The 23796-nt window shown below is 58.6% G+C and overlaps 2 protein-coding genes across 3 annotated transcripts in view; both read left to right on the top strand.

The window, feature by feature from the left end:
• The window catches only part of LOC128940929 (diacylglycerol kinase beta-like), a 31042-nt gene extending 24567 nt beyond the window's left edge, over positions 1-6475 (top strand). For both annotated transcript variants that reach the window (XM_054282739.1, XM_054282738.1), the window contains exons 22-25: positions 3290-3491; positions 4077-4197; positions 4284-4344; positions 5654-6475. In XM_054282739.1, the coding sequence (XP_054138714.1) occupies positions 3290-3491; positions 4077-4197; positions 4284-4344; positions 5654-5752 (483 nt within the window). In that variant the 3' untranslated portion in view covers positions 5753-6475. The remainder of the gene's footprint in view (positions 1-3289; positions 3492-4076; positions 4198-4283; positions 4345-5653) is intronic.
• Positions 6476-11070: 4595 nt separating this feature from the next.
• Positions 11071-23001, top strand: ETV5 (ETS variant transcription factor 5). Its single transcript, XM_054282446.1, has 12 exons — positions 11071-11309; positions 11482-11569; positions 11678-11725; positions 11829-11879; positions 16565-16694; positions 16788-17051; positions 18475-18734; positions 19371-19430; positions 19769-19837; positions 20197-20366; positions 20984-21085; positions 21220-23001. Exons 1-12 carry the CDS (start codon positions 11265-11267, stop codon positions 21439-21441), a joined length of 1509 nt encoding a protein of 502 aa, XP_054138421.1. The 5' UTR covers positions 11071-11264; the 3' UTR covers positions 21442-23001.
• Positions 23002-23796: the final 795 nt, after the last annotated feature.

Here is a 23796-nt window from a genome sequence, read left to right as displayed (position 1 = left end):
CCCTGGCTCTAAGCATGGCACAAAGGCATTTTGGATCCCTCAGCTCTTTGAGGAGGGGGTGCCACCACTTTTACCCCTCCCTGTGGCAAAAGGAAAAGGCAGGACCCCTTATTCCACCACACTGCAAAGCCAGCCAGCTGTGGGCAGAAGAATAATCCTGTATTCCCCCACTTCCAGCTGTATTTGAGAGCATGCCTGGAACATTCTCCCTGTAAATTCTGCACTGCTCCCAGCCCTCATTGGATGACATGGAAACAGCCTTTAATTAGAGCTGGGAGGAGGGCCCGTGGTTGCTAAGAGTGCTGTCACTTCTCTGTGCTGGGGATTTGGGCTGTAAACTTCCATCTCTTCTTATCTCTGGATAATCCACCCTTTTATAACTTAGGCTGGAGGGTGAGGGGAGAAAATAGCACTTGCCAAGAGGTGGTGGGTGCAGGGTGCTGCTGGTGGGCACAGAGCAGAGCTGTGCCCATGGGCAGAGGGATTTGGATGCCCGTTCCTATACAGGGAGTTTCTTCCCTTCCCAAAGCCTGGGGTGGGTAGCTGCACCCTTGGAAACTTGTGGGAAGGGGCAGGAGCAGCATCACAACCATCTCACCCCTTCCCCATCCATGCTGCACTGTCCCAGGGTGGATAAAATCCGTGTTTGTGGAGTTGGGTGCTGCTGGAAGTGGGCACAAGGTGCCCCCTGTTCCTTCCCGGGGTGCTCCCCACCGAGTGTGCATGCCCAGCAGCCGAGCCCACGGGTAGGAAGGGGTTAACCCCACAGCGTTTGGAGTTGAAAGGAGCCGCCTGTCCTCCCTCCAGCTCCCAGGCAACTGTCAGCCTCGCAGAGAAATAGCAGTTTTGTTTTGGAAATTGGCACTCCTTCCCCCTACAACTCCTGGAAATGAATTTGCTTTTTCCCCCAGCTGCAAATTTCTCCTTCCAGCCTCGCTGCCTTCAGCTGCCCCAGCTCAAAGGGCCCATTGTGGCTCCCTGGCAGGAGCAGGAGCAGGAGCAGGAGCAGGGAGGGCTCTGCAGGGAGAATCCACAATCCAGAATCGCTCCTGCCCGCGGCTCTGGGCAGGCGTGGGCGGCTCTGGGCAGGAACAGGCTCCTGCTGCAGCATCCCAGCATCCTGCACTTCTGCCAGCCAGCTCCCACCCCATCCCATCCATCCCATCCCACCCCATTGATTCCATCCCACCCCATCTCAAACCACCCCATTCATCCCATGCCATCCATTCCATGCCATCTCACCCCATCCTGTCCCATCCCATTCCACCCCATCCATCCCACCCCATCCCATCCCATCCCATCCCATCCCATCCCATCCCACCCCATCCATCCTATCCCCTCTCATGCATCCTACCCCATCCCACTGATCCCACTGATCCCCTGATCCCATCCCATCCATTCCACCCCATCCCACTCCACCCCATCCATCCCATCCTGCCCCGTCCATCCCATCCCACCCCATCCCATCGATCCCATCCCACTGATCCCATCCCATCCCATCCCATCCCATGCATCCCATCCCACCCCATTCCATCCCACCCCATCCCATCCCACCCCATCCCATCCATCCATCCATCCATCCATCCATCCATCCATCCATCCATCCATCCATCCATCCATCCCTCCCTCCCTCCCATCCATCCCATCCCACCCCACTGGTGGCTGCTGCTCAGAGCATGCAGGTCTTTTCTCCCCCTACAAATCACAATATCATTACATTGTATTGGGAACTCAGGGATTAACATCCTTTCCAAGCCTTGGAGAGACAGCTCTTCCCTCCCAAACCAGAAGATTCCTGCTTTTTTGCTTTTTTTTGCTTTTTTCCACTTTTCTAAAAATAAGCTCCTGCAGCACCAGGGGAGGCAGGAAGGATCTGGCACATGGAGGTGTGTGCACCCAGCTCCTCACACACATGGTTGGTGTCCTCAGCAATGGCCAGAGGGGTGGGAAAAATCAGCCCTAGACCTTTGTTCAAGGAAAACACCCAGACAAGGAGCAGCTCATCAGCCTATTTCGTTCCTCTCAGCACAAGAAGTGAGGGCAGGGCTGCCTGTGCATCACCAAAATGCAAGGACAAACTGTGCTGGGATTTGCTGAGGCACAGAGTGGCAGGTAAAGAGCAGATGCCTGAAGGAAAATAGGGATGTTTTAGAGAAATTCAAGCTGGATGGAAAAGTGGCTGTTTTGACCAGAGGTGTTTAGGAAAAGGAATCCATGTCTGGGGAGCCTGACAAGAGCTGAAGTTAAGAAATGCATTTCCATGGCTGGTGCTTCCAGTTCTGTGGGAAAGCTGCAGGCAATGGATATTTTAACTTGCACAGGGAATTTTCAGCCCTGCTGCATGACAGCAAAGCCTGGGATGCCAGTTCTGTGTGCTCTCCAAAACCTGACATTTCTCCCTCTGACACCTTCCTCTAATTTCCTTCCAGCCTTATTTCTCTTTTCCACATGGCTCTTGAAGACAAATTGGTTTGAGCTACATTTTGGGCAGCCAAACTTTCCAGTCCTTTGGAGTCAGTTTGGATGAGGAGAGGGGTAAATCAGGTGCTGGAGCTCCCTGGGTGGAAGCTGCTTTAGGGTCAGGGTGGTGACGGTGTTCACAGGGGTCTGAGGATGAGGGAAGAGATGGGGATCTGACTTAATGTTTCAGAAGGCTTGATTTATTATTTTATTGTATATATTATACTAAAACTTTACTGGAAGAATAGAAGAAAGTATTTCATCACAAGGCTGGCTAAGAATAAAAAAAGAAGGAATGAAGAACAGAGGCTTGTGCCTCAGACTCTCTGTCCAAGCCAGCTGACTGTGATTGGCCATTAATTAGAAACAACCACATGAGACCAATCACAGATGCACCTGTTGCATCCCACAGCAGCAGATAACCATTGTTTACATTTTGTTCCTGAGGCCTCCCAGCTTCTCAGCAGGAAAAATCCTGAGGAAAGGATTTTACATAAAAGATGTCTGTGACAGGGTGGTGTTGCCTCCCATTTTGGGTGACAGCACTGAGTCCAGCCAAGTTTTTATGTGCTCCTCCTCCTTTTTGAAACTGCCATTTTGGACCTGTGGTAAAACTCCTATGGAAGCAGAGGGGAGAGCAGCACAGGGAGTTGACAATAAATCTAGGAAAACTGAGGAGGGTCTTTGAATCTCCACTATGGAGCTGCCCACTCCACTATGGAGTGTCCCCTGGAGCCCACCCAGTGTCACTCTGTGCCCAGGGAGCCACATTTCCATGGCAGAATGGTGGGCACAGCTCCCCCCTGACATCCCCCCTGTGCCCTGGCAGTGTGATGGGACCCTGCTGGACCTGAGCACCACATCCCTGGAGGGCATTGCTGTGCTCAACATCCCCAGCATGTACGGGGGCTCCAACCTCTGGGGCGAGACCAAGAAGCAGCGTGGCTACAACAGGCTGGGCAAGAAGGTGCCAGACAAGGTGCCAGGCACGGTGGTCACCGATGCCAAGGAGCTGAAATTCTGCGTGCAGGGTGAGTGGGGGGCACCAGGGCAGGGTGGGGGCAGCCAAGGTGCGGGCAGCAGTCCCAAAGGGCTGCAGGGGACACAGGGGTGGTGCCCTGGGGACATCCCCGCTCCTGGGTGGGTAAAGGGGGTGGGAGGCTCATAGGGGTGGGTGTGAAAGGGGACCCTGAGGCAGAGCTGTGCCATGGCCAGGTGTCCTTGCTGGTGGCCCAGAGGAGCAGGATGAGCAGTGAGAAGAGGCCATCCCCTGGGATTTGACATACCTTCTCATTCTGTCTCATCTGCTGGTTCTGGGGAGCTGCAGCCCCCAAGGGCAGCCAAGCAAGGGGTGCCATCCTTTCATACACTGCAAACAAACAGTGTAAGGGCTGGTGAGGATCTGAGCTGGCACCATGCAGGCCCTGGTGCTGTTTCAGATTTTTCCGCCAAAGATTTTGGCCGGCAGCATTGCCCAGCGCTGGGAACACCCAGCTTGGTGGTCTCAGGACACAGAGGACATCGGGATAAATCCCCTCAGTGCCACCAGCACACCCTGGGCTTTCCAGTGAGGGCAGGAGGAGGGGGATTCCAGCTCAGACCCCTGTGTCCTGCAGACCTCAGCGATCATCTCCTGGAGGTAGTGGGGCTGGAGGGCGCCATGGAAATGGGGCAGATCTACACGGGGCTGAAGAGCGCGGGGAAGAGGCTGGCCCAGTGCTCCTCCGTCATCATCAGGTACTTGCCCCCTTCCCCAACCTGACACCCGTGTCACCGAAACCTGACACCGGTGTCACCAATTTCCCCTTCTTTGTGCCTTGCAGGACGTCCAAGCTGCTGCCCATGCAGGTGGATGGGGAGCCCTGGATGCAGCCGTCCTGCACCGTGAGTGCCCAGCCAGGGGCAGGGGCTCTGCCAGGGGATGGGGATGGACAGGATGGGCAGCAGGGGCAGCAGGACATGGGGATGGGCAGCAGGGGTGGGTATGGGTAGCAGGGGATGGGTAGCAGGGGTGGCAGGGTGTGGGGATGGGGAACAGAGGTGGCAAGGGGTGGGGATAGGTACCAGGGGGTGGAGATGGGTAGCAGGAGGTGGGCAGAGGGGGTGGCAGGGTGTGGGATGGGTGGGAAGGGCTGGCAGGGTGTGGGGATTGGGTAAAGGGGCTGGTAAGACATGGGGATGGACAGAGGGGCTGGCAGGGTGTGGGGATGGGCACCAGGGGCTGGCAGAGTGTGGCATGGGCAGGATGGGCTGGCAGGACGTGGGGATGGGCAGGAGGGGTGGCAGAGTGTGGGGATGGGTGGCAGGAGCTGGCAGGGTGTGGGGATGGGTCGGAGGGGATAGCAGGATATGCGGATCAGTGGCAGGACGTGGGGATGGGCAGCAGGAGTCACAGGGTGTGGGATGGGCAGCAAAGCCTGGCAGGATGTGGAGATGGGTGGCAGGACATGGAGATGGGCAGAGGGGGTGGCAGGGTGTGGGGATGGGTGGCAGGGGATGGGCAGAGGGGATGGCAGGGTGTGGGGATGGACAGGATGGGCAATAGGGGCTGTCAGGGTGTGGGAATGGGTGGCAGGGGCTGCCAGGGGGTGGGGATTGGGGAGAGGGGCTGGTAAGACATGGGGATGGGTTAGAGGGGATGGCAGGATATGGGGATGGGCAGCAGGGGTGGCAGGGTGTGGGGATGGGCAGGATGGGCAGCAGGGCTGGCAGCACAGCAGGCTGGGACAGCCTTGGCTCCTCCTGGCAAAGTGCAGGGTTTGGAGGAGCCTGGGGCTGGATTTGGAGGAGCCTGGGGCTGGGTTTGGAGGAGCCTGGGGCTGGGTTTGCAGGAGCCTGGGGCTGGGTTTGGAGGAGCCTGGGGCTGGGTTTGGAGGGAAGCTGGTGCTGGGTTTGGAGGAGCCTGGGGCTGCTGCTGGTGGGTGCCACAGAGCTGAGCTGTGACTCTGTGCCCTGCACTCATGTCACTCCCATTCCTTGCTGGATGGGCACACAGCATTCCTCCCTGGGGGAGCTGCAGCAGGGTCCCCTTCCATTTCTCCTCCTCCTCTTCCCATCCCAGCGTGGCCTGGATGTGATTGCAGAGCTCTTCCCCTGGTGCTGAGCTGCTCCCACCTCCATGGGGTCACTTCTGAGGGTGTCTGGGAGGGCTCAGGCTCCTCTCATTGAGCTGGGTTTTTCTACTTCTTTTCAGGTGAAAATTACCCACAAGAGCCAGGTGCCCATGCTGCTGGGGCCCCCCCAGAAGAGCAGCTTCTTCTTCCTGAAGAGGAGGAACAGAACTCGGGATTAAAGCCTCGCCAAGGATCCACAGCCTGGAGCATCCCAGCCTCCCACCTGGGGATTATTTATCCTGGGAAGGTCTTGCAGGCTCCTTCCTGACCACCAGAAGCATCCTCTCCAGCTGGGATGGAAGAAGGGGGAGAAGGCAGGCTGGAGCAGTGAGCACATTTGCTGGAGCAGCACTAGGACTGGGATTTTATATTTTTTTCCCCTTTATTTAAATTCCCTCCAGCCAAGCTGCCAGTGAATGTGCTCCTGAGGCAGCACTGAGCTCCATTTATTTATTTATCCTCCTCCTGAAGACCACTTGATGTCTCAGTGCAGTGGCTTTGTCCCCCAGTCCTTGCAATGGGAGGAATTATTTATTTCTTTAGCCCAGAGGAGCCAGCTCAGGCCCTCACCTCTGTGCTGCGGGGTTTGAGAGAGATGCAAGAACCATTGCTGCCAGCCCAGTGGGACAGGCTGGGGACAGCCAGTGCACAGGGACAAGCCTGGGATGGATGGCAGGAGATTGTGTTTTTACAGGAAAATGGCAAAAAAAGGGAATTTCAGGGGAAGCAGCCCCAGCTCTGGGCTTTGTGTTCATATTTATGTATTTATTTAGCAAACTTTGGACAACAAAGGGACTCTGGGGGTCACCTTTATAGGAGCCCAGATTGGACACAGACACCACCTCCCTTCTCTGCTGGACTTTTCCTCTCTCCCAAATCCTGCCAGCCTCTCCTGGGGGCTGGAGACCCTGGGGACAGACATCCAGAAACTGTTATTCCTTAGAGGTGTCCCCAGCACCTTTTACACACATCCCAGTGTGCTCTGCCAGGCTGGTGCTGCCCCTGTGCTGCAGGGAGTGGGGCAGGGTGCTTGCACCTCCCTTTCTCTAGGGCCAGCTCTCCCCACAGCCCTCTGCAGCCCCAGGAAGCCTCACAGGTGATGGCAGCTGGGATGCACAGGCAGGTGTTGGTGGCATCACCCCTGGATGGACAGAGCAGGGGGTGCAGCTTCTCTCCAGGGACCAAGAAGCAGATGGATGCAAGGAGATTGTGGTGGTCTGGATGCACTCCCAGGGGCAGGAGCTGGCAGGGCTGGCCATGAGAAGGGGCCAGCAGTCACCCAGTGCCTCCAGCAGTGAGCCTGCATGCAGGATGCAGCCACATCATGCGTTAAACCTGCTCCCTTGGGCTGCTGGAGGCTCCTGTGCTGCTGGGAGCAGCAAAACTCCTGCTTGTCCCCACTGTGTCCCTGCCACAGGGCTGGGACAAGTCACAGTGCCCACCCAGTCCCTGCTGATGCTGCAGGTCCCTGTTCAGCAGCATTCCCTGGCAGAGGGTGCTGCCAGCTCTGCTCCAGAGGGGCTGGGAGGGACCTGCTGGTGACCTGTGTGCCCAGGCAGTGTCACTGCAGGGCATCAATCCACTGCTGTTCTTCTCCTCCTCCTTCTTCTCTTTCTTCTTCTCCTTCTTCTCCTTCTCCTCCTTCATCTTCTTCCTCTTCTTCTTCTTCCTCCTCTTCCTCCTCCTCTCCTTCCCCTTCTCCTTCCCCTTCTCCTTCCCCTTCTCCTTCCCCTTCTCCTCCTTCTCCTCCTTCTCCTTCTTCTCCTTCTTCTCCTTCTCCTTCTCCTTCTCCTTCTCCTCCTTCTTCCCCTCCTTCTTCTCCATCTCCTCCTCCTCCCTGTCCCCCAGGGCAGCTGTTCATGAGTTTCCAGGTGACAGCAGATGGAGCAAGGCCAAACAAAGCCCAGCTGCCTCCATCCCCCAGCCCATTGCCAAGGGCAGCCTCACAGCCCCACACCTGGGGAGGGTGACAAATCCACCTCAGCCACCTCCAGACCTGGAGGTGACAATCTGGGGGATGGCAGCACACCAGGCCAGCAGGTTTGGTTCTATTTCCCAGCCCTCAGGGCAGGGTTTTGTCCCAGTTGGGGATCAGCAGTGCTTGGGCAGCGAGCTGTGGTTTCCCTGCCCCTTGTCCCCGTCACAGTTTGCTGGGCTCTGGGCAAAGAGCAGCCCTGGGGGCTCTGCTGAGCTTTGCTGGCAGAGCTGGGAGGGCACTGAGCCTGTCCCTGCTCCCTTGGGCTGGAATCAGGGCTGAGCACTCAGCACGTCCTGCAGGGCACAGCGAGCCCAGGGCCACACTCTGGGCCATGGGACAGTGACACACCAGCAGCACTGCCAGGCTCCAGCCAGACACCCCTCTGGTGGCCTGGGAGGTGATCCCTGCCCCAGGGGCTCCATCTGCTCCCACACTGCCAAAGGCCTGGGCCAGCAGGCCTGCCTGCTCCCACCTCCTCCTCACCGTGATGGTGCAAAGCTCCTGAGCCCAGGAGGGGCTGGGATTGCAGCTCCCACCTCCATTCCCTGATGGTGCAAAGGTCCTGAACCCAGCAGGGACCCAGAGGGACTGGGATTGCAGCTCCCACCTCCTCACCCTGATGGTGCAAAGCTTCCAAGCCCAGCAGGGACCCACAGGGACTGGGACTCCACTCCCACCTCCTTTCCCTGATGGTGCAAAGGTTCCAAGCCCAGCAGGGACCCCAGGTACTGGGACTGCAGCTCCCACCTCCTCACCCTGATGGTGCAAAGCTCCTGAGCCCAGCAGGGACCCACAGGGGCTGGGATTGCAGCTCCTCCTCCTCAGCCTGGTGGTGCAAAGCTCCTGAGCCCAGGAGGGCTGGGATTGCTGCTCCCACCTCCTCACCCTGAAGGTCCTGAGCCCAGCAGGGCCCCCATGGGCTGGGCTCCATGCCAGCTGTCCCTGGTGCAGGGAGGATGAAGCCATTGCAGCTGGGGGGCACCTGAAGCCTTTATCCCCCCATTCCCCAGTGCCTCCCAGTCCAGCGCAGCTCCCAAGGGCGTGGGGTGGAACCAAGCCCCCAAAGGAGCCCCTGGGCACTGGGGAGCCTCAGCTGGAGCCCCAGGGGCTCAGCCAGTCCCTGTGTGTGTCCGTGTGTCCCGTGGTGGTGCATGGAGTGGTGTCTGTCGTGTGTCCCACCCGGCTGCTGTGGCCTTGCCTCCAATAAAGATGGTCATGAACTCCTCAGCTGCTCCTGGCCTGCCTGGGGGTCGTTCCTGGCCAGCTGTGGCCCTCTGGGGACACAAAGGGACAATGCCACTCCATGCTGCCGGGGCTGAAGGGGTGCAGGCAGCGATGGAGTGGTGCTCAGTGTGAGCTGCATCCGGCTAAATTTGGAGCCTGCAAAAAAAAATTTTTTTTTTTTTTTTTTCATCAGTGGGGGCTAAATTTAGCAGGCACCGGTCACCATCCCCCCCTGGCAGCCCTGGCTCTCCAGGGGTTTATCCAGTTCTTCCTGTGGGCTCCCACCCATCTGTCCCACGGCTGTCACCTCTGCGTGTCCCCGGGGTGCTGAGCAGCCCCAACCTGAGATCTGCAGCTGCCCTGTTGTGCCCCCAGCTCTCCCTCATCCCCACTGCCCCCCGTGCTCCCCAGGCTGGGTTTTGCCACCTGCCCTCCCATGTGTCATCTGCTAATTTTACCTGCAGTGATTTCATCTGTGCAGAGGGGAAGTGAGAGCCTGCAGAGCCCCCAGGAACGGGCTCAGAGCAGCAAGGACACCCCGTGCCCTCTGTGCTTCCTGCCCCCATCATTCCAGCTGGCACATGAGCTACCTGCCACCATCCCTGGGGGGGTGGAGGTGGCCCTGGGGGACTCTGGGAGCTCATCAGTGACCCAGCATCCACAGAGCAGCAGCCCAAAGGCAGCTGGGCAGCTCGCCCAGGACACTGACAAGCCCATGAGCTGAGCATTTCAAGCTGGCCAGGAGATCTCTGTGCTGACAGGCTTCTCAATCCCTGGGCAGCTTCCCAGGATCTGAGCAGAAGGTTCCTCTCCTTCCCAAGCTGGGATGTGCAGAGTGTAACCAAACACCTTGTTTTTGCCTTCTCCAGCAATAACTTCCTAGTCTGCCTCCACAGCAATGTGAGGCCTCCCTACAGCCCATTTATCCTGTCCCTGAGCAGCCACTGCCAGGTCTCACCCCCTTCTTACAGGTGGGGAAACTGAGGCACTTAGCAGGGAAATGCTGCAGTGGGGGGGCTGGCAGGCACCCAGCAGCACCATTCTATCCTAGATTCATTCCCAAACCTCTGGGACGTTCAAGAGTGTGTATCCATGAATCTGCTTGGAGGGATCCGTGGCTCCAAAGCCCTTGCAGGTGGGAACTGGTTTTCCCATGCCCCTTTTTAAATGCAACCCTGGCTGCAGGGCAAGGCTGCCAAAATCAGTACTCAGGCTTGGCTTAGCCCTGGGCTCGCAAGGACATTGCCTTGTTTGTGTGAAACCACAACCCAGGAAAGCAGAGGGGACCCCAGGGCCTGTGAGGCCCGAGCTCCGTGCCATCTGCGTGCCTTGCTGTGTGCCAGCTTCTGGGGCACGCTGTGCACGGACCCGTTCCTTCTCTCCTCGCCATCCTGGACCCGGACCCGAGGGTTGTACCCCCAGTTCTCCCTCCGCAAGGCCGCCCGTTGAACCCCCATCCCCGCTGCTGCAAAGGGCCGCGGCCCCTTTAAATCCTGCGCGGCCCCGGCCCCACCCGTCAGTCTTTTCCCCCTTCTATTTTTTTATGAATGAAAAACGTTCGGGGCGGAGCCAGGCAGATCCCCGAGCGCCCATTGGCCGCCTCCGCCCCCGCCCACTCAGCCGTTCTCAATGGTGCTCGGCCGTGCGGCGCGCGGGCGGGCGCGGGGCAGCTCAGCAGCCAATCAGATGGCTCGGGGAGCGGAGCGGCGGCACGCCATTGGCCGGCGCCGAGGGTAAACAAGCGGCGCGGGGCGGGGCGTGGCGGAGGCCGCTGGCTCGGGGGCTGCGGGCCGGCGCAGAGCGGCAGCGCGGTGCCCGGGCTCCGAGAGGCGCCGCTCCATCCCCGGCCCCGCTCCCGCCTTGTCCCGCCGCCGCTGAGGCTGCGGCGCCCCGGCCGGGTAGGTGCGGGCCTGGCGGCGGGGCGCAGCGCGGCCGGGGCGCGGGCCCGGGGCGGGGGCGGTGTTTATGAATGGCGCGGGCCGCGCGGTGTGAATGGCGGGGGGCGCGCGCCAGCGGGCGCTCGAGCGCGCGCTCGGGGGAGAAGCGCGGGGAGGGGAAGGGGGGGGGGGCGGAGTTTATGAATGGGGCGCGCGGGGTGGCGTGGGAACGAGACCGGCTGCGGTGAGGGGCGGGGGAAGGGAAGGGAAGGGAAGGGAAGGGAAGGGGGGCGAGGCGAAGCCAAGCGCGGCCCTCCCCGCTGCCTCCCCCCGCTCCCACGGCGCGTGATGTCACGGCCGTTTCTATAGAAATTAGGTGACATCACGAGCCGGGGGGCTGCGACCCGCCACGACAGGAGCGGGCCGGCTCCCCGGGGAGGCGTAGCGGCACCGAGCCAGCCCCGGGGGCGGCAGGGGCCACGGTGTGACCCCTCCCCGTCCCCGTCCCCTCCACCCCCAGGCGCGCACCTGCCGGAGCCCGGGCGGGACCCCCCTTCCCGGGCCGGCGTCGATGCTGAGCGGGCCGGGGGCACTGCCCGCTTCCCCCGCACCATGGACGGCTTCTACGACCAGCAGGTTCCCTTCATGGGCCCCGGGGTAAGTTTGCCCACCCTGATCTCCACGTTGACAAGTTCCTGCCCGACCCTGGGGACACCCCATCCTCGGGTCACCGCTCCTCATCCTTGGGAGTGCCCCCCTCGTCCTTGGGGGCACCCCCAGCCCTGGGGGCTGCCACGCTCACAGGCAGCTGTCACCCTGTCCCTTGCAGAAGTCCTGCACAGAGGAGGGCCGAGGCCGGCCGGGGTCCGATAGGAAAAGGAAATTTTTGGAGACCGACCTGGCCCATGACTCGGAAGGTAGGCAGGGCTGGCCCCGTGAGAGCGTTGTTTTACAAATAATCCTGCGAATAATGGCAGTTTTATTTATTCTTCTGTGGAGCACATAAGTCTTTCACTCTGTTGCAGAGCTCTTCCAGGATCTCAGCCAGCTCCAAGAGGCCTGGCTAGCTGAAGGCAAGTCTTCACCTCCTCCTTTTGCCGTGTAAAACCTCTCTGTGAGCATCTTTTTGAGACCTGAAAAAGCCATAAACCCACTTTTTTTGTTTGTTTTTTTTAGCTCAGGTCCCCGATGACGAACAGTTTGTCCCAGATTTCCAGTCTGACAACTGTGAGTGATCGTTCCTGGGTTTTGTTCTCTGGGGGGAGACGTTTGGGTGCCTGTGCAAACATTTGCACTGGGTTTGGAGCTGCTTCCTTGGGAAAGCAGTTGTTCCTGGGGCTGAAACGTGAAATCATGGGCTTTTGGGAGAAAGCACGTGTGCTTTGGGTTCATCGAGATGCAGCGTGCAGCCTCCTGCCTTTTGTTAACGGGGGAAACCGTGGCCAGATGCATGGAAACGGCTCTGAGCTGCTCTCTGGGCTCCTCTGAGGCGTGATGCTTGTTCCCAGCGAGGTGCATTCCCTCCTAAACCCTCCTTTTCCTTTTCAAGTGGCAGAGATAACCCGTGCTGGGCTGCTTGGTTAGCCACAATCTCTGCAGTTTTCTAGAGCTTTTCCGAGCCCTGGCCAGGCGCTGTTGGCAGGAGCGAGCGCGAGCGGTGAAACTTGAGCCGCTTTAAGCAGCATTAATCACTGGCAAGGCAGCCTCTTTAAAAGGAGGCCAGTGAAAATGCAGTCCCTGGCGAATTGCATAAGAGCCAGAGTGGGTTCTGAGCCGGGCTGTGTTGCCAGAGAGGGTTGGTGGCGAGGGCAGGGGCCGGGGATGGCGCCCGGGGAGAACGGGGGCGGATTCAGGATGTTTGGAGCTGTTACCTGGCAAACACAAGTAGTGGCTTGGTGTCGGTGGCTGGGCTTTGCTGCCGAGCCAGGCAGCCAGGGAACTCGAAGGAAATCAAATTTAGCCTGCAGTCGAACAGATTTTCTCATTCCAGCTCTGTCACAGCATGCAGCGGGGTATCTCCTCCTGTTAATTATTGCTCTTTGGTTACTCTGGAGTGGGCAGCTTGCCATTGAGCCCGTCCAGACAGCCCAAGTTTCAGATGTGTTTTTTTCCCCCCTGTCTCCCCTGAGATAAAAGGCGAGCCCGGAGTCAGAAGCACAAGGGTCTGTTGACATCCCCAGCACAGCCCAGCAGCTCTTGCTCGGAGCAGCAGAAACTGCAGTGTGCGTGGGAGGGTGGCTCTTGAAGCTGAAGCTGTTTCCAGTGCCTTTTGGCAGTCTCTTTTTCCTTGTAACCTGAAGAGCTCAGAGAGGAGAGGCAAACTTTTCTGGGTGATGCAGGAAAAAAAAGAGGAGAAGGAGGAAAAGGCGTTTATTTGGTCAGGACTCTTAAAATGGTCTGATCTGCTCAGCCTGTGGAGCTGGTGTTGAAACGATTTTGTCACTTGAAAGATCTGTCTGCGTGGCTCCCTGCAGCAATAACCTTCTTTATCTGGCCTGGGGAGAGAAAGCAAAGGTCTCTCTTGCTGCTGCAGGGCCTCAGGCTGAGGCAGAGGGGCATGGGAAGCCCAGCTCTTGCATCCCTGCACTAGAGAGAGTTTACAGAGCAGAGAAACTCCAGTTTTGAACTGTGTGCCATGTAGAAAGGGAGAGAAGCCTGGCTGAGGTCTGCACCCAGCTTTCACTAGCAGGGACATGCTGCCTTCCTGGGCTGGCAGCCACAGTGGAGTTCAGCACCCCTTGGCTTCTGGGGAAAGGTAGATCCCTCCTCAGTCCCTGTGGATGTTTGTGGGCTCTGTTTCTGCAGCTCTGTGGCTCCATGCCTTTTCCCTGCTGCTCTCTTATCCTGAGCAAACCTCAGCCTTGTGCCCCATCTTGCATTCCCAGGGCCAAGCTTCCCAAAAGGGACGAACCAGGCTCAGTTTGGACCCCACTGCAGTGGGGAATGTGCCACGTGGAGTCTTGGAGGTGCTCAGAATCCTTCTTGCCTTGCTAAAACCCCTCATAGCTGCCTGCAGCTCTGCTAATGCCCACTCTCTGTTCCCAATTCCATAGCCAGGATCCCAGCAGACAGGGTATTAAAGCTGGGGCCTGGTAGCACAGTAACATGGAGGGCAGTGGGTCGCTGTGCTGGGGAGGAAATCCCACTGCAAGGAAAGCAAGGCTGCTCCACATGAGGGGTGCATTGTTCTTAGTGCCCTGGACTGCGTGGCAAGAGGCCAGATCCAGAGCTTTTAGGTTGCCCAGGGAAGTGGTGGATGCTTCCATGGGAGGCAGGAGGTGACCCCACAGAGCTGAGCATGCTGCACCCCTGGCTGGGCATGGTGTGAGTTCACCAGCAACGTGTTCCTGTGGCTGAGGGTGTTGTGTCTCCACTGATTGTTTAAGTACCTGGGAGGTGATAGGATCATGCTGAGGAGATCAAGCAGCACCAGAAGGGATTTTTTAATCCCAGGGTACCTGTGGCCTCCCCTGTGCAGGCAGCGTGTGGCAATAACCACGGGCAGGGCACGGAGTTTCTTACACACCAAAATGAGAGAGGGAGGTTTGTTTGTGAGGAAGAGCTGTTCAAACAAAGGAAAGCAGGATCCTGGTTTCTATTTCTGACTCCTCTCCTGGTGTGACCTTGGGTGTGCTGGGGGATGGAGGGGCAGGCAGAGCTCGGCTCCAGGTGACAGCTTGAGTGGGTGCCAGTGTCCCTCTGGCCTGGAAATGTGGCTTGGTTGCCTTCCCTTGGCTCATTCAGAGGAAACCAGTGCTCTCTGAGCTTAGTCTCATGGAGGTCCAGTCGTGGTGATGGGTGGGAATAACCTGCCCTGTCCTCCAAAAAGGGTTTCACTGGGAATTCAAGTCCTCGAGTGGCTCTGTGGTGTCACCCTTTTCTGTGGGATGGTTGGCATTAGGGGCATTTCCAATTCCACTGCTTGCATGGCCCTGGGAGGGTTTGTGTGAGCCTGCCCTAGCTCCCCTCCTGGCTGGGCACAGCTGTGGCACATGTGGCTGGTGTCCCCAGGGTCCCTCCACCTCCAGAGGGGCTGCCAGGCACCCTCGTGTGTCCTCACTGCTGCTGTGGCTCAGCCTTGCTGTGGATCTGCTGACACATCTGCTCCAGCCCTCTCTAGAGCCGAGCTGCTCCCTCTGAGTATTTTTCTATATTTTTTTTAGCTTTTAATTACAGTGCCCAGGGCAGGACCGGAAAGGGTAAAAGCGCTTTGTGCGCCCGCCGCTCCTTTGAGGTGTTGGGTGCTGGGTGCTGCTCCTCCCACCTGGCTGCCAAACCCAGCGTTTTCCCCCCAAAATCTGCCCCTGAGAGCCCCCCAGGCTCCTCCAGAGCCCGGCTGGCCGTGAGCTTGGCACTGGAGCCGTCGTGCTGAGCAGCGCCGGCCGGCCCCGCCGTGTTTGTGTAAGGAATCCAAACGTTGCACAGAGCCCCGGCTTGGACAGCTGGTCTCTGTTAGGATCTTAAGGCTCATTTCCCTTTTTTTTTGAATGGCAGCGCTAAGCTCTGGGGAAATTTTTCCTTTCTTTTTTTTTTTTTTTCTTTTTTTTTTTTTCCCCTCCCTCAGCCACATGAATGGAGCGCTGCGAAGTGTTTGTGAATGGAGGGTGGTGCCTGCTCGGGGACTGGAGGCTTTTTTTATTTTTTTTTTTTTTTTTTCTTTCAATGAATAACCAGACCCCATTGTACGGCTGGCGGAAAAACAACTCTGCTCCAACAACACGGAGCCTGTTTGGGAGAGCCATGCCCGCGATAGGCAGCTGGAGCCCTTCCAAAGCCAGTTCCCCTTGGCTTTCCCATGGCTCAGGGGGTGCCTGTGCTTTGCTGCCGCCATTCTGCCCCCCTTTTTTAGGGCTGGAAGTGCTGAGAGTGGCAAAAGCTGGCTAGGGAGGGGGGAAGGAGGAGTGGGATAAATCCAGGGTGTGGGGGGCTGTGCTGGCTCAGCGCTGGGCTTTGTGTTTCAAATCCTTCTCGGCTGGAGAGGGGGGTTTATGCCCTTGGTACCAGCTGTATGGAGGCCTTTCCAGGGGGGGATGGGTAGGAAAGGGGAGTCAGCAGCTCTTTAAAGGTTTTGACAAATTAGGGGGGCAGCTAATTACCTGGCAGGCTGTGAACAGTTGTCCTGGAGCTATTTGCTCCTCTCCAGTGTAGCTGGGCTGTGTTTAGGCTTCACATGAAGCTAATACTCCACTTCCGATTAGTCTTGGCTCTCCTCTGAGGCACTATTTAGGTACAGAGCTCTGAGGCGCTTTCCCTTTCCTAGGGCGCCTGCTTTTAGAAATTAATTAGCTTAAGTGTATATTACTCAGTTTATAATTATATATATAGCAGGCGAGCTTGGGAGTGGGTGGAGAGGATTTGGGCTTAATGGGATGTTTGTCACTCGAGCTCATACAATTGTGGGACCCCAGGACTAGATGCCATTGGACCACCTGGGCTGTGGGATGGTGGATCTGCGAGTGGGAATGGCCCTCTGAGGGCAGGTCTGTGGTGTGGGAATGCCCCTGTGAGGGCGAGTGGGCTGGTGTTTGTGAGGCCCTGGAGCTGCCGTCTGTCACCCCCTGCTCTGTGTCACAGCCACTGCCTGTGGTGCCTGGGCTCTGCTCCACTCGCTGAGGGGCTGGTGATAGCAAATGTCTGATCTAAAGCTGTTGTGGAGCTGCCTCACAGCCCTTGGAGCCCTCCTGAGAGCAATGTCCTGGGCTGCTGTCACTGCCCAAGCTCTGCCCACCCTGGCTCACATCTCCACCAGTGCTGGGGTCTGCAGGGCACCCATCACCCTGGTTCAGCTGCTGATGCTCCCAGGGCGTAACTCAGCCCCTTACCCCAAGCACAGAGCTGGTGCTTGCAGGGGCGATGCTCCCATGGCCCTGTCCCCCGTGGGTGAGCCTGTGTCCCCCTCGCTGTCCCTGCAGTGGTCCTGCACGCCCCACCTCCGGCCAAGATCAAGCGGGAGCTGCCCAGCCCGTCGTCGGAGCTGTCCTCCTGCAGCCACGAGCAGGCTCTGTGTGCCGGCTATGGGGACAAGTGCCTCTACAACTGCTGGTAGGTAGCCGGGGCACTCCGCTGCCCGCAGAGCCCTCGGGGGGTGCTGTCCCTCGGTGTCACTGCCATGCCCCGGTCCTTTTCCCCTGGCAGTGCCTACGACAGGAAACCCCCCGCCGGGTTCAAGCCATTAACGCCGCCCGCCACGCCGGTGTCCCCCGCGCAGCCCGGGCCGGCGCTGCCCCCGCCGCCGCCGCCGGGCCCCGCCGGGCCGGGCGCCGCTCACGGGGCCACCCCGGGCCCGCAGGCGCTGCAGGAGCAGCGGCAGCAGCCGCCCTTCGCCGTGCCCAGGCCGCCGCACCCGCCCATCCACATGCCAAAGATGATGTCTGAGAACCAATTCCCCGCAGAGCACAGGTAAGGCAGCCCCCGGCGGCCACAGGGGTGCTCTGGGGATTTGTGGGCGCTCTTGGGTGGGTTGGTGGTCCCAAAGTGTGGGGGAGAAAGAGCCACAAGGTCCTGGTAGGAAGTGGCAAGTTTTGCCACGTGGCACCACAGCCGACAATGTTTGTCCCACCAAGTGCAACCGCAGCACGGGGACAAAGGCACAAGCATTTCTCTTTCTCCTGCTCCTTCCACTCCCTGAACGCTGCAGAGCCTTTGCCTCCCTCTTGGGAAAGGCAGGGGAGGCAGAGTCTGACTCCTGCATCCTCCCCAGTTCCAGCAGGTGCTGGTCCTGACTCAGGGCTCCGCTCTGCTCATTCCCACCCACTGCAGCTCTGCCTCCCGAGCCCTGTTGGGCTGTGGAGCTGTGCCCATCTCTGTCCTGCCCGTGTGCACCCTGGTCTGGGGGTGGTCCAGAGCTCCCCATGGCATCACCATGATTTAATGGGCTGTGGTGGGAGACCCCTGTTCCCTCCTTCCTCTCCAGACTGTGGCTTCACTCCCCATCACTCCCACATCCCTGGAGGCTCTGCCAGTGGCTTCCCTCACCCTGGGTTTGCTCCTGTGGGCATGGGACAAGATGTGGCAGCCTGGCAAAGGCCGTGCAGTGGGGCCAGGGAAGCCCTTGGAATGTGAATGTGCCCATCCAAGCAGGCAAGCATCCCTGCCCAGCAGAGCTCCGTGTGACCTTCAGGCTGTGCAGGGGGCTGGCTGCGACCCCTTGGGAAGCACGGTGCCAGCACGGGGCTTGGGTTTCATTCAGGAAGGGCAGAGGGACACGGCTCGGAAATGGAGTAATCCCAGCCCGGCAGCTGGGAGGGCTCGGGTTACAAAGGCAAATGGCGCAGGGCCGGCGGAGAGGAGCCGCACGGAGATCCAAGATCACCTTTCAAGGTGCCGGAGGAGGACGAGGGGATGTGGCAGCACCCCCTCGGGATGGTCCCTCACCCTTTGCCACCTCTCAGAGCCGTGGTGGCAGCACCACGGAGCCCAAAATAGTGCTCCCTGCTGCCGGGTTCAAGGTTTAATCCCAGCTGCGCGGGCGGATTAGCAGCGGCTGGAGCTGCGCCGTGGATTTGGCTTTGCGTAAGCGCCCACCCCTGCTCAGCATCCCTGGCCCCTTCCCCCCTCGCTGGGCACTGATTTTACTGAGTTACAGAGATACCAGCTCTGAGGGGTGGTTTTCGGTCCTTTTCTCATTCCTTTCCAGAAGGCCAGAGTGCTTTACTGTGTTATCTGCTGTTCCATCTTGGCGTTCTCAGTGCTTAGAGGGGCACAGGGTCCTCAGCACCCCGTGGTGGCTGTGCTTCTGAGGAGCCACCCCAGCTGTCAGCAGCTCTGGTTTGGGGTGGGAGCTGCCCCCCACTCCTCAGTAATGGCACATCCTTGTCCCCAGGTTTCAGAGGCAGCTGTCGGAGCCCTGCCACCCCTTCCCGCCGCAGGCCGGGGTCCCTGGGGACGGCCGCCCCCTGTACCACCGGCAGCTGTCGGAGCCCCTGGGCCCTGCTGCCCCCCGCCCCCCTCAGGGATTCAAGCAGGAGTACCACGACCCTCTCTACGAGCACGGCGGCCCTGGCCTGCCCGGTCCTCCTGGGCACAGCTTCCAGCCCCCCATGGGCATCAAGCAGGAGCCCCGGGACTACTGCATTGACTCAGGTGGGTGTGGGCCAGGGGACAGCCAGGGGGGGCTTCAGTGACATCAGAGGTGGGGTTGAGCCTCAGGGAGTGGGTGCTGTGTGACCCTGGAGCTCCTGGGATGCTGGGATACTGCTTTGCCCTTCTTTCCTCCTTTCCCAAAGCCAGGGCATACAGCAGGAGTTCACCTGATGCCAGTAGTGTGCTCAGGGCTGTAGCCCCAGGCTGGGGTGCCCCACAGGGCCTAGTGGGTCCCCCCATGGCTCTGGCCTAGGGCCAGCTGTGATTGCTGGCTGCTGGACCCTAGCAGCATCACGGAAAAATCCTCTAATCGCCTTAGGACCTAAAAATACCCCAACCTCGGGATGGAGGGTGGCACAGCCAAGCAGATGGTAGGGGAGGTGCAGCAGTGCCTCCCTTCATGTGGGGCCTGTGAAAACTCGAGCTGCTCCAGTCTAAATTCCAGTGCCACTCCAAATCATACTGGGTTTGTTTTCCCAAATGTTGAGGGTGGATGTAGTAGACCAGGGAGCGTGGGGAGGGGGGAAGGTTCCCACATTTCACTGCAGGACATGCTTGGGGTAAAGAACATGCTGCCAAATCCATGGTGGCATCCACAGGGTTTACAGCCCTAATGTAATTTCATTTTCCCCTCAGAAGTGCCTAACTGCCAGTCCTCGTACCTACGGGGGAATGTCTTCCCCAACAGCCATGACGGTGAGTGACTCCCTCACTGTCCCCTGTTGTGACCCCATCCCTCTCCTGTGTCAGGCAGCACTCCCTGGGCACCCAGAAAACACCCATGAGAGCCCCTGGGGCCTGTGAGGGCACAGCAGTGCCATGGAATCTGGGATAATGCAGAGCTGCCAGTAGGGTTTGGGAGCAGTGATTGGGGCAGCGCTGCACAGCACTCAGCCACTGAAGGAACTGGGAATGGGTCAGCTCCCAGAGCTGTGGATGGGGTCCTGAGCTGGATTCAGCCAAGGCAGGGTTTTTTGGGGTCCAGCCAGGGTAGTGAAGGGGCCCTATGCTCATGAAGGGTCTTTTCCCCACAGGATTTTCATATGAAAAGGACACACGATTGTATTTTGATGACACATGCGTGGTACCCGAGAGGCTGGAGGGTAAGTCTGGCCCCAGAGGAGCCTGCAGGGGAACTGGGGCTCATGGAGGAAGATGTGGAGGCGCTGGGATCTGCAGTGCCTGGCTTGTAAAGCCAAGCAGTGTTGGCACTGTGCTCTGAGAGCTGCTGAGCATCATCCCACGTGGCAGCTTGGCATCACTGCCATGCTCCATCTCTGTCACTGACACCTCCCTGCCTGCAGCACCATCCCCAGCACCTCTCCCACCCCATGGCCTGATGCTGCTCAGGTGTCTCAGCACAGGGATGACCCGTGTTGTTGTACATGACTCCTGCTGGTGGCACAGCCTGGGAGAGGGGCAGAGCCAGGCTGTTTACCCAGGTGTCTCTTTGTGTGAGCAGGTAAAGTGAAGCAGGAGCCCACCCTGTACCGCGAGGGCCCTCCCTACCAGCGGCGTGGCTCGCTGCAGCTCTGGCAGTTCCTGGTCACCCTCCTGGATGACCCTGCCAACGCCCACTTCATCGCCTGGACCGGCCGGGGCATGGAGTTCAAGCTGATCGAGCCTGAGGAGGTAGGAGGGGTCCTGCCCTGGAGCTGGGGAGTGCCTGGGTGCATGCAGGAGTGGATCCTTCCTTTAGTACCTTCCACTGCCCCTTGGCGTGGCACGTGCTGGCTCCCAAAGCTGGCAGTGGTCACCAGCTCTGTGCTGTGCCTTGCTGAGTTCTGCTGCTCTGCCCCTCCTTCCCAAGCTGCTCCCATCCTTTGCCCTGGGTTTCCAGCAGCAGCTCCGCGCTGGAAGCACACGGCTCCACGGGAGGGTGACACAGAGGAAGGAGCAGCGTGGGGAGTAATTGAGAGCAGCTGTAGGCAGCCCCGAGCTGCGCATTGTGGGTAATTACCCGTAATGTCTCTTGCGCCATGCATGGAAATTGTGGTATTTTGAAGCGGCTTTTTTGGCAGGCTCTGCCTAATGAAATGACTTTTGATTTGGCCCCTGATCTGGCGGTGGCTGTGTGGTCACAGCCCGAGCATTTATCATGGCAGGCAGGGAACCACTCCCAGACCACGATGACACCTTCACTCCAGTTGCCCCAGCCCCCTCAAGCCAGCCTCTAGCCACATTTCAGTTGTGATTCCCCCTGAGGATCCCTGTCCCAGCCCTGATGGCTGCCCCCTCTCTCCCCGTAGGTAGCGCGGCGCTGGGGCATCCAGAAGAACCGGCCAGCCATGAACTACGACAAGCTCAGCCGCTCCCTGCGCTACTACTACGAGAAGGGCATCATGCAGAAGGTGAGGCCACAGCAGGGTGTGACCATCCCCTGCTGTCCCAGGGTGCAGCAGCACGGGGATTAGGTCTGATGTGAGGTGTGTGGGGCTCCCCCAGGGTAGGGAAATGTTCCCTCACCCCTTTGTCCTCCCTGCAGGTTGCCGGCGAGCGGTACGTCTATAAATTCGTCTGTGACCCCGACGCCCTCTTCTCCATGGCCTATCCCGACAACCAGCGCCCTTTCCTGAAGACAGAGCCGGACTGCCCAGTGCCCGAGGAGGAGACGGTGCCCCTGACACACTTTGAGGACAGCCCTGCCTTCCTCCTGGAGATGGATCCCTGCGGCAGCCTTCCCTACGCGGAGGGCTTCGCCTACTGACTCAGCCGGCTGGCAGAGCCATTGGCACTAGCGCACGCACCTGGGGCAAACGCGGTTTTCTAAAGAATATTTTTGGCTGTCTGTAAGAGGGGGAAAAAAAAACAAAAACCAAACCACAAAACCAAACCCCAGCGACAAAACAGCATGGGTGCACACGCAAATTCGAGGAATTTAAAACGCCCCACATGTGTCGCCGCCGAATTCCCACCCTTCCTTTCCAAGGGCTAGTGCACAGGACTGCCCGTGGCTGGCACCTCCTGCCGTGCATCAGTGCGATGTCTTGGGGCGCCGGGAGCCTGAAGGCGCGGTCTCTTGCCCAGGCCCTGGCTCTGGCCGTGCCCCAGGGCTGGGCTGCGTGGCTGCCGAGCCAATTGTCACGACAATCCGCTTTGCATCGAGCACAATCCGCGTAGCTGCCTTGTGTGGTGGAAAGGGCTTTGATTTGCACAGAGAGAGAGGAGGGATGCGGGGGGGCCGCCCGGGCCAGCGCCCCGGGGCTGATGTGCGCAGCATCCTACCCCAACCCCGAGGAGCCTTCTGCCTTCTTCCTGAGCCCCCTCCCCATGTAACCTCCTGTTGTTCCCATAGAACCTCCTGCATCCTCTCCGTGCCCTCCATCCTCCCCAGCTCTGGCTCTGGGCCATGGGTTGCATTTTGGGGGAGGAGACCCTGACACTAACTTCCTCTTCGGTTGTTTTTTTTTTTTTTTTGGGATGTTTTAGGAAAATACTAAAGGTTTCTAAACTGATTTTTGTAGATTTTTTGTATTTTAAGGCAAAGCTATTTTTTGCAGCTCGGCTGCTGTCCCTGGAGCCCCTAGGGACACCCCAGTGGCTTTCCTGGTGGCAGGGGGAGCCCTTGATGCCCGTGGCTTCCTGGGATGGCTGCCGAAGGATCTGGTCCACTCCATTTCACTGCTCCAGTCCTCTTTCCCAGGGGAGCCAGGCCTGAATCCCTATACTGGCCCAGCTATGCTCCCCCTGCTCGGCATGGCCTCGGAGCTGGGCTGCAAGGCTGAGGTGGGCAGGGATGGGGGGTCCCCCACCCCCCTTCCTCAATACCCCACCTCTCTCCAGCTCCCCTCACCCCTCGCTGCACCTCTTAACACTCCTCCACCACTCATATATCCATACCTGCCTCCCCTGCACCAGGCTACATGTTTTGTTGTAAATGCTGTATAGGAATTTTTTCTCTTCTTTAGTTAGCTTTGGTTGGAATTTTTGTTTGGTTTTGGTTTTTTTTTTGGGGTTTTTTTTTTTTTTGTCTGATTCTTTTCTTTTTTTTTTTTTGGGAAGTATGAAGATTAACTCTACAATGACTTGGTTGCTCTCCCCATGGTGGCTGCAGTGGCCTGTACCCATGGGGGAGCATTTGGTTTTGGGAACCCCACCCTTGGGGGACAGGTTTTTAACCATTTGCTCGGTGTGGCAGGTCTGCAGTGCAGAAGGAGTTAATCTGAGGACTGATTTGAAATATCTTTATTCAAGCAGGGCTATGTATCTCCTGCAAAGCTGCATTACATTCTGTACTGTGTACAATAAAGGATCTTGCTTCCTGTTCCTCCCTGACTGCCTGGGCTCCTGCTTTGCCTGTGTCTGGGATGCTGCCTGGGATGGAGGAGCCCTGGATGTGCTTGTGGGGTCTATAGTGGTCCAGGATACAGCCCAGCACTTGGGGCCTGCAGCATGGTGTGGCTGGAGCTGGGACCAAGGCACCAGGGCTGCTCTCTCCCCAGTTCTGGATTTGTTGCTGCTGGGTGTGGATGATGCCATGGCTTTCACAGCCACATCCCATGAGAGGATCCATTTGGAATGGGAGTGGCTTCTGCCCAGTCAGTGCAATTTAGTATTTCCTCTTCCCAGGGTTTCTCAGTGGGTCCTCCACTCCCCTGGAAACCCGAGTACCTGTCATCAAGCAGGGCTAAAGCTGGTGGGGACCTCTCAGGACAGCCCCTCCATGAGTTACTGGCAGTGGTCCCCCATTGTCCCCATTGCTAGGCTATGAAAAATTTAAGGTTTGCAGAAAGATGAAGGAGGTGGGTGGAGGGCAAGGGCTGTTCTGTGAGGACTTTATTCAGCTGGAGGGTCTGTGTTTCTCCTGATGGGCTGCAGAAAAACTAAAACCCCCCAGAACTCCCACTGCCATTGGCCTCAATTCTAGCTGGGCTGAGCCAGGGTCTCCATGGACATCCTGTGCAGGGTGCTGGTGTGATGCTGCTGGAGCTGCCCTGACACGTTTCCTCTTCCAGCTCATTTTCAAAGCCCAGCCAAACCCCCTCCCTGGATGTGGCAGTGCAGAGATGAAAGGTGCTTGTGTGCCATGATGGTTTTACACCCCCACCCCAGCTCCCCTGCA

The sequence above is a fragment of the Melozone crissalis genome, unplaced genomic scaffold (genome assembly GCF_028551555.1).
Source record: "Melozone crissalis strain CALT ecotype California unplaced genomic scaffold, PUWL_Pcris_2 ptg000034l_1, whole genome shotgun sequence".
NCBI lineage: Eukaryota > Metazoa > Chordata > Aves > Passeriformes > Passerellidae > Melozone > Melozone crissalis.
The sequence above is the reverse complement of the archived record's forward strand: the minus strand, read 5'-3'. Positions and strand labels throughout refer to the sequence as shown.

Coding starts and splice junctions, on each gene's coding strand:
- ETV5 (XM_054282446.1), top strand. CDS start 11,265: ATGGACGGCTTCTACGACCAGCAGGTTCCCTTCATGGGCCCCGGG. Junction 11,310..11,481: donor TTCCCTTCATGGGCCCCGGG/GTAAGTTTGCCC, acceptor TGTCCCTTGCAG/AAGTCCTGCACAGAGGAGGG. Junction 16,695..16,787: donor AAGTGCCTCTACAACTGCTG/GTAGGTAGCCGG, acceptor TTCCCCTGGCAG/TGCCTACGACAGGAAACCCC.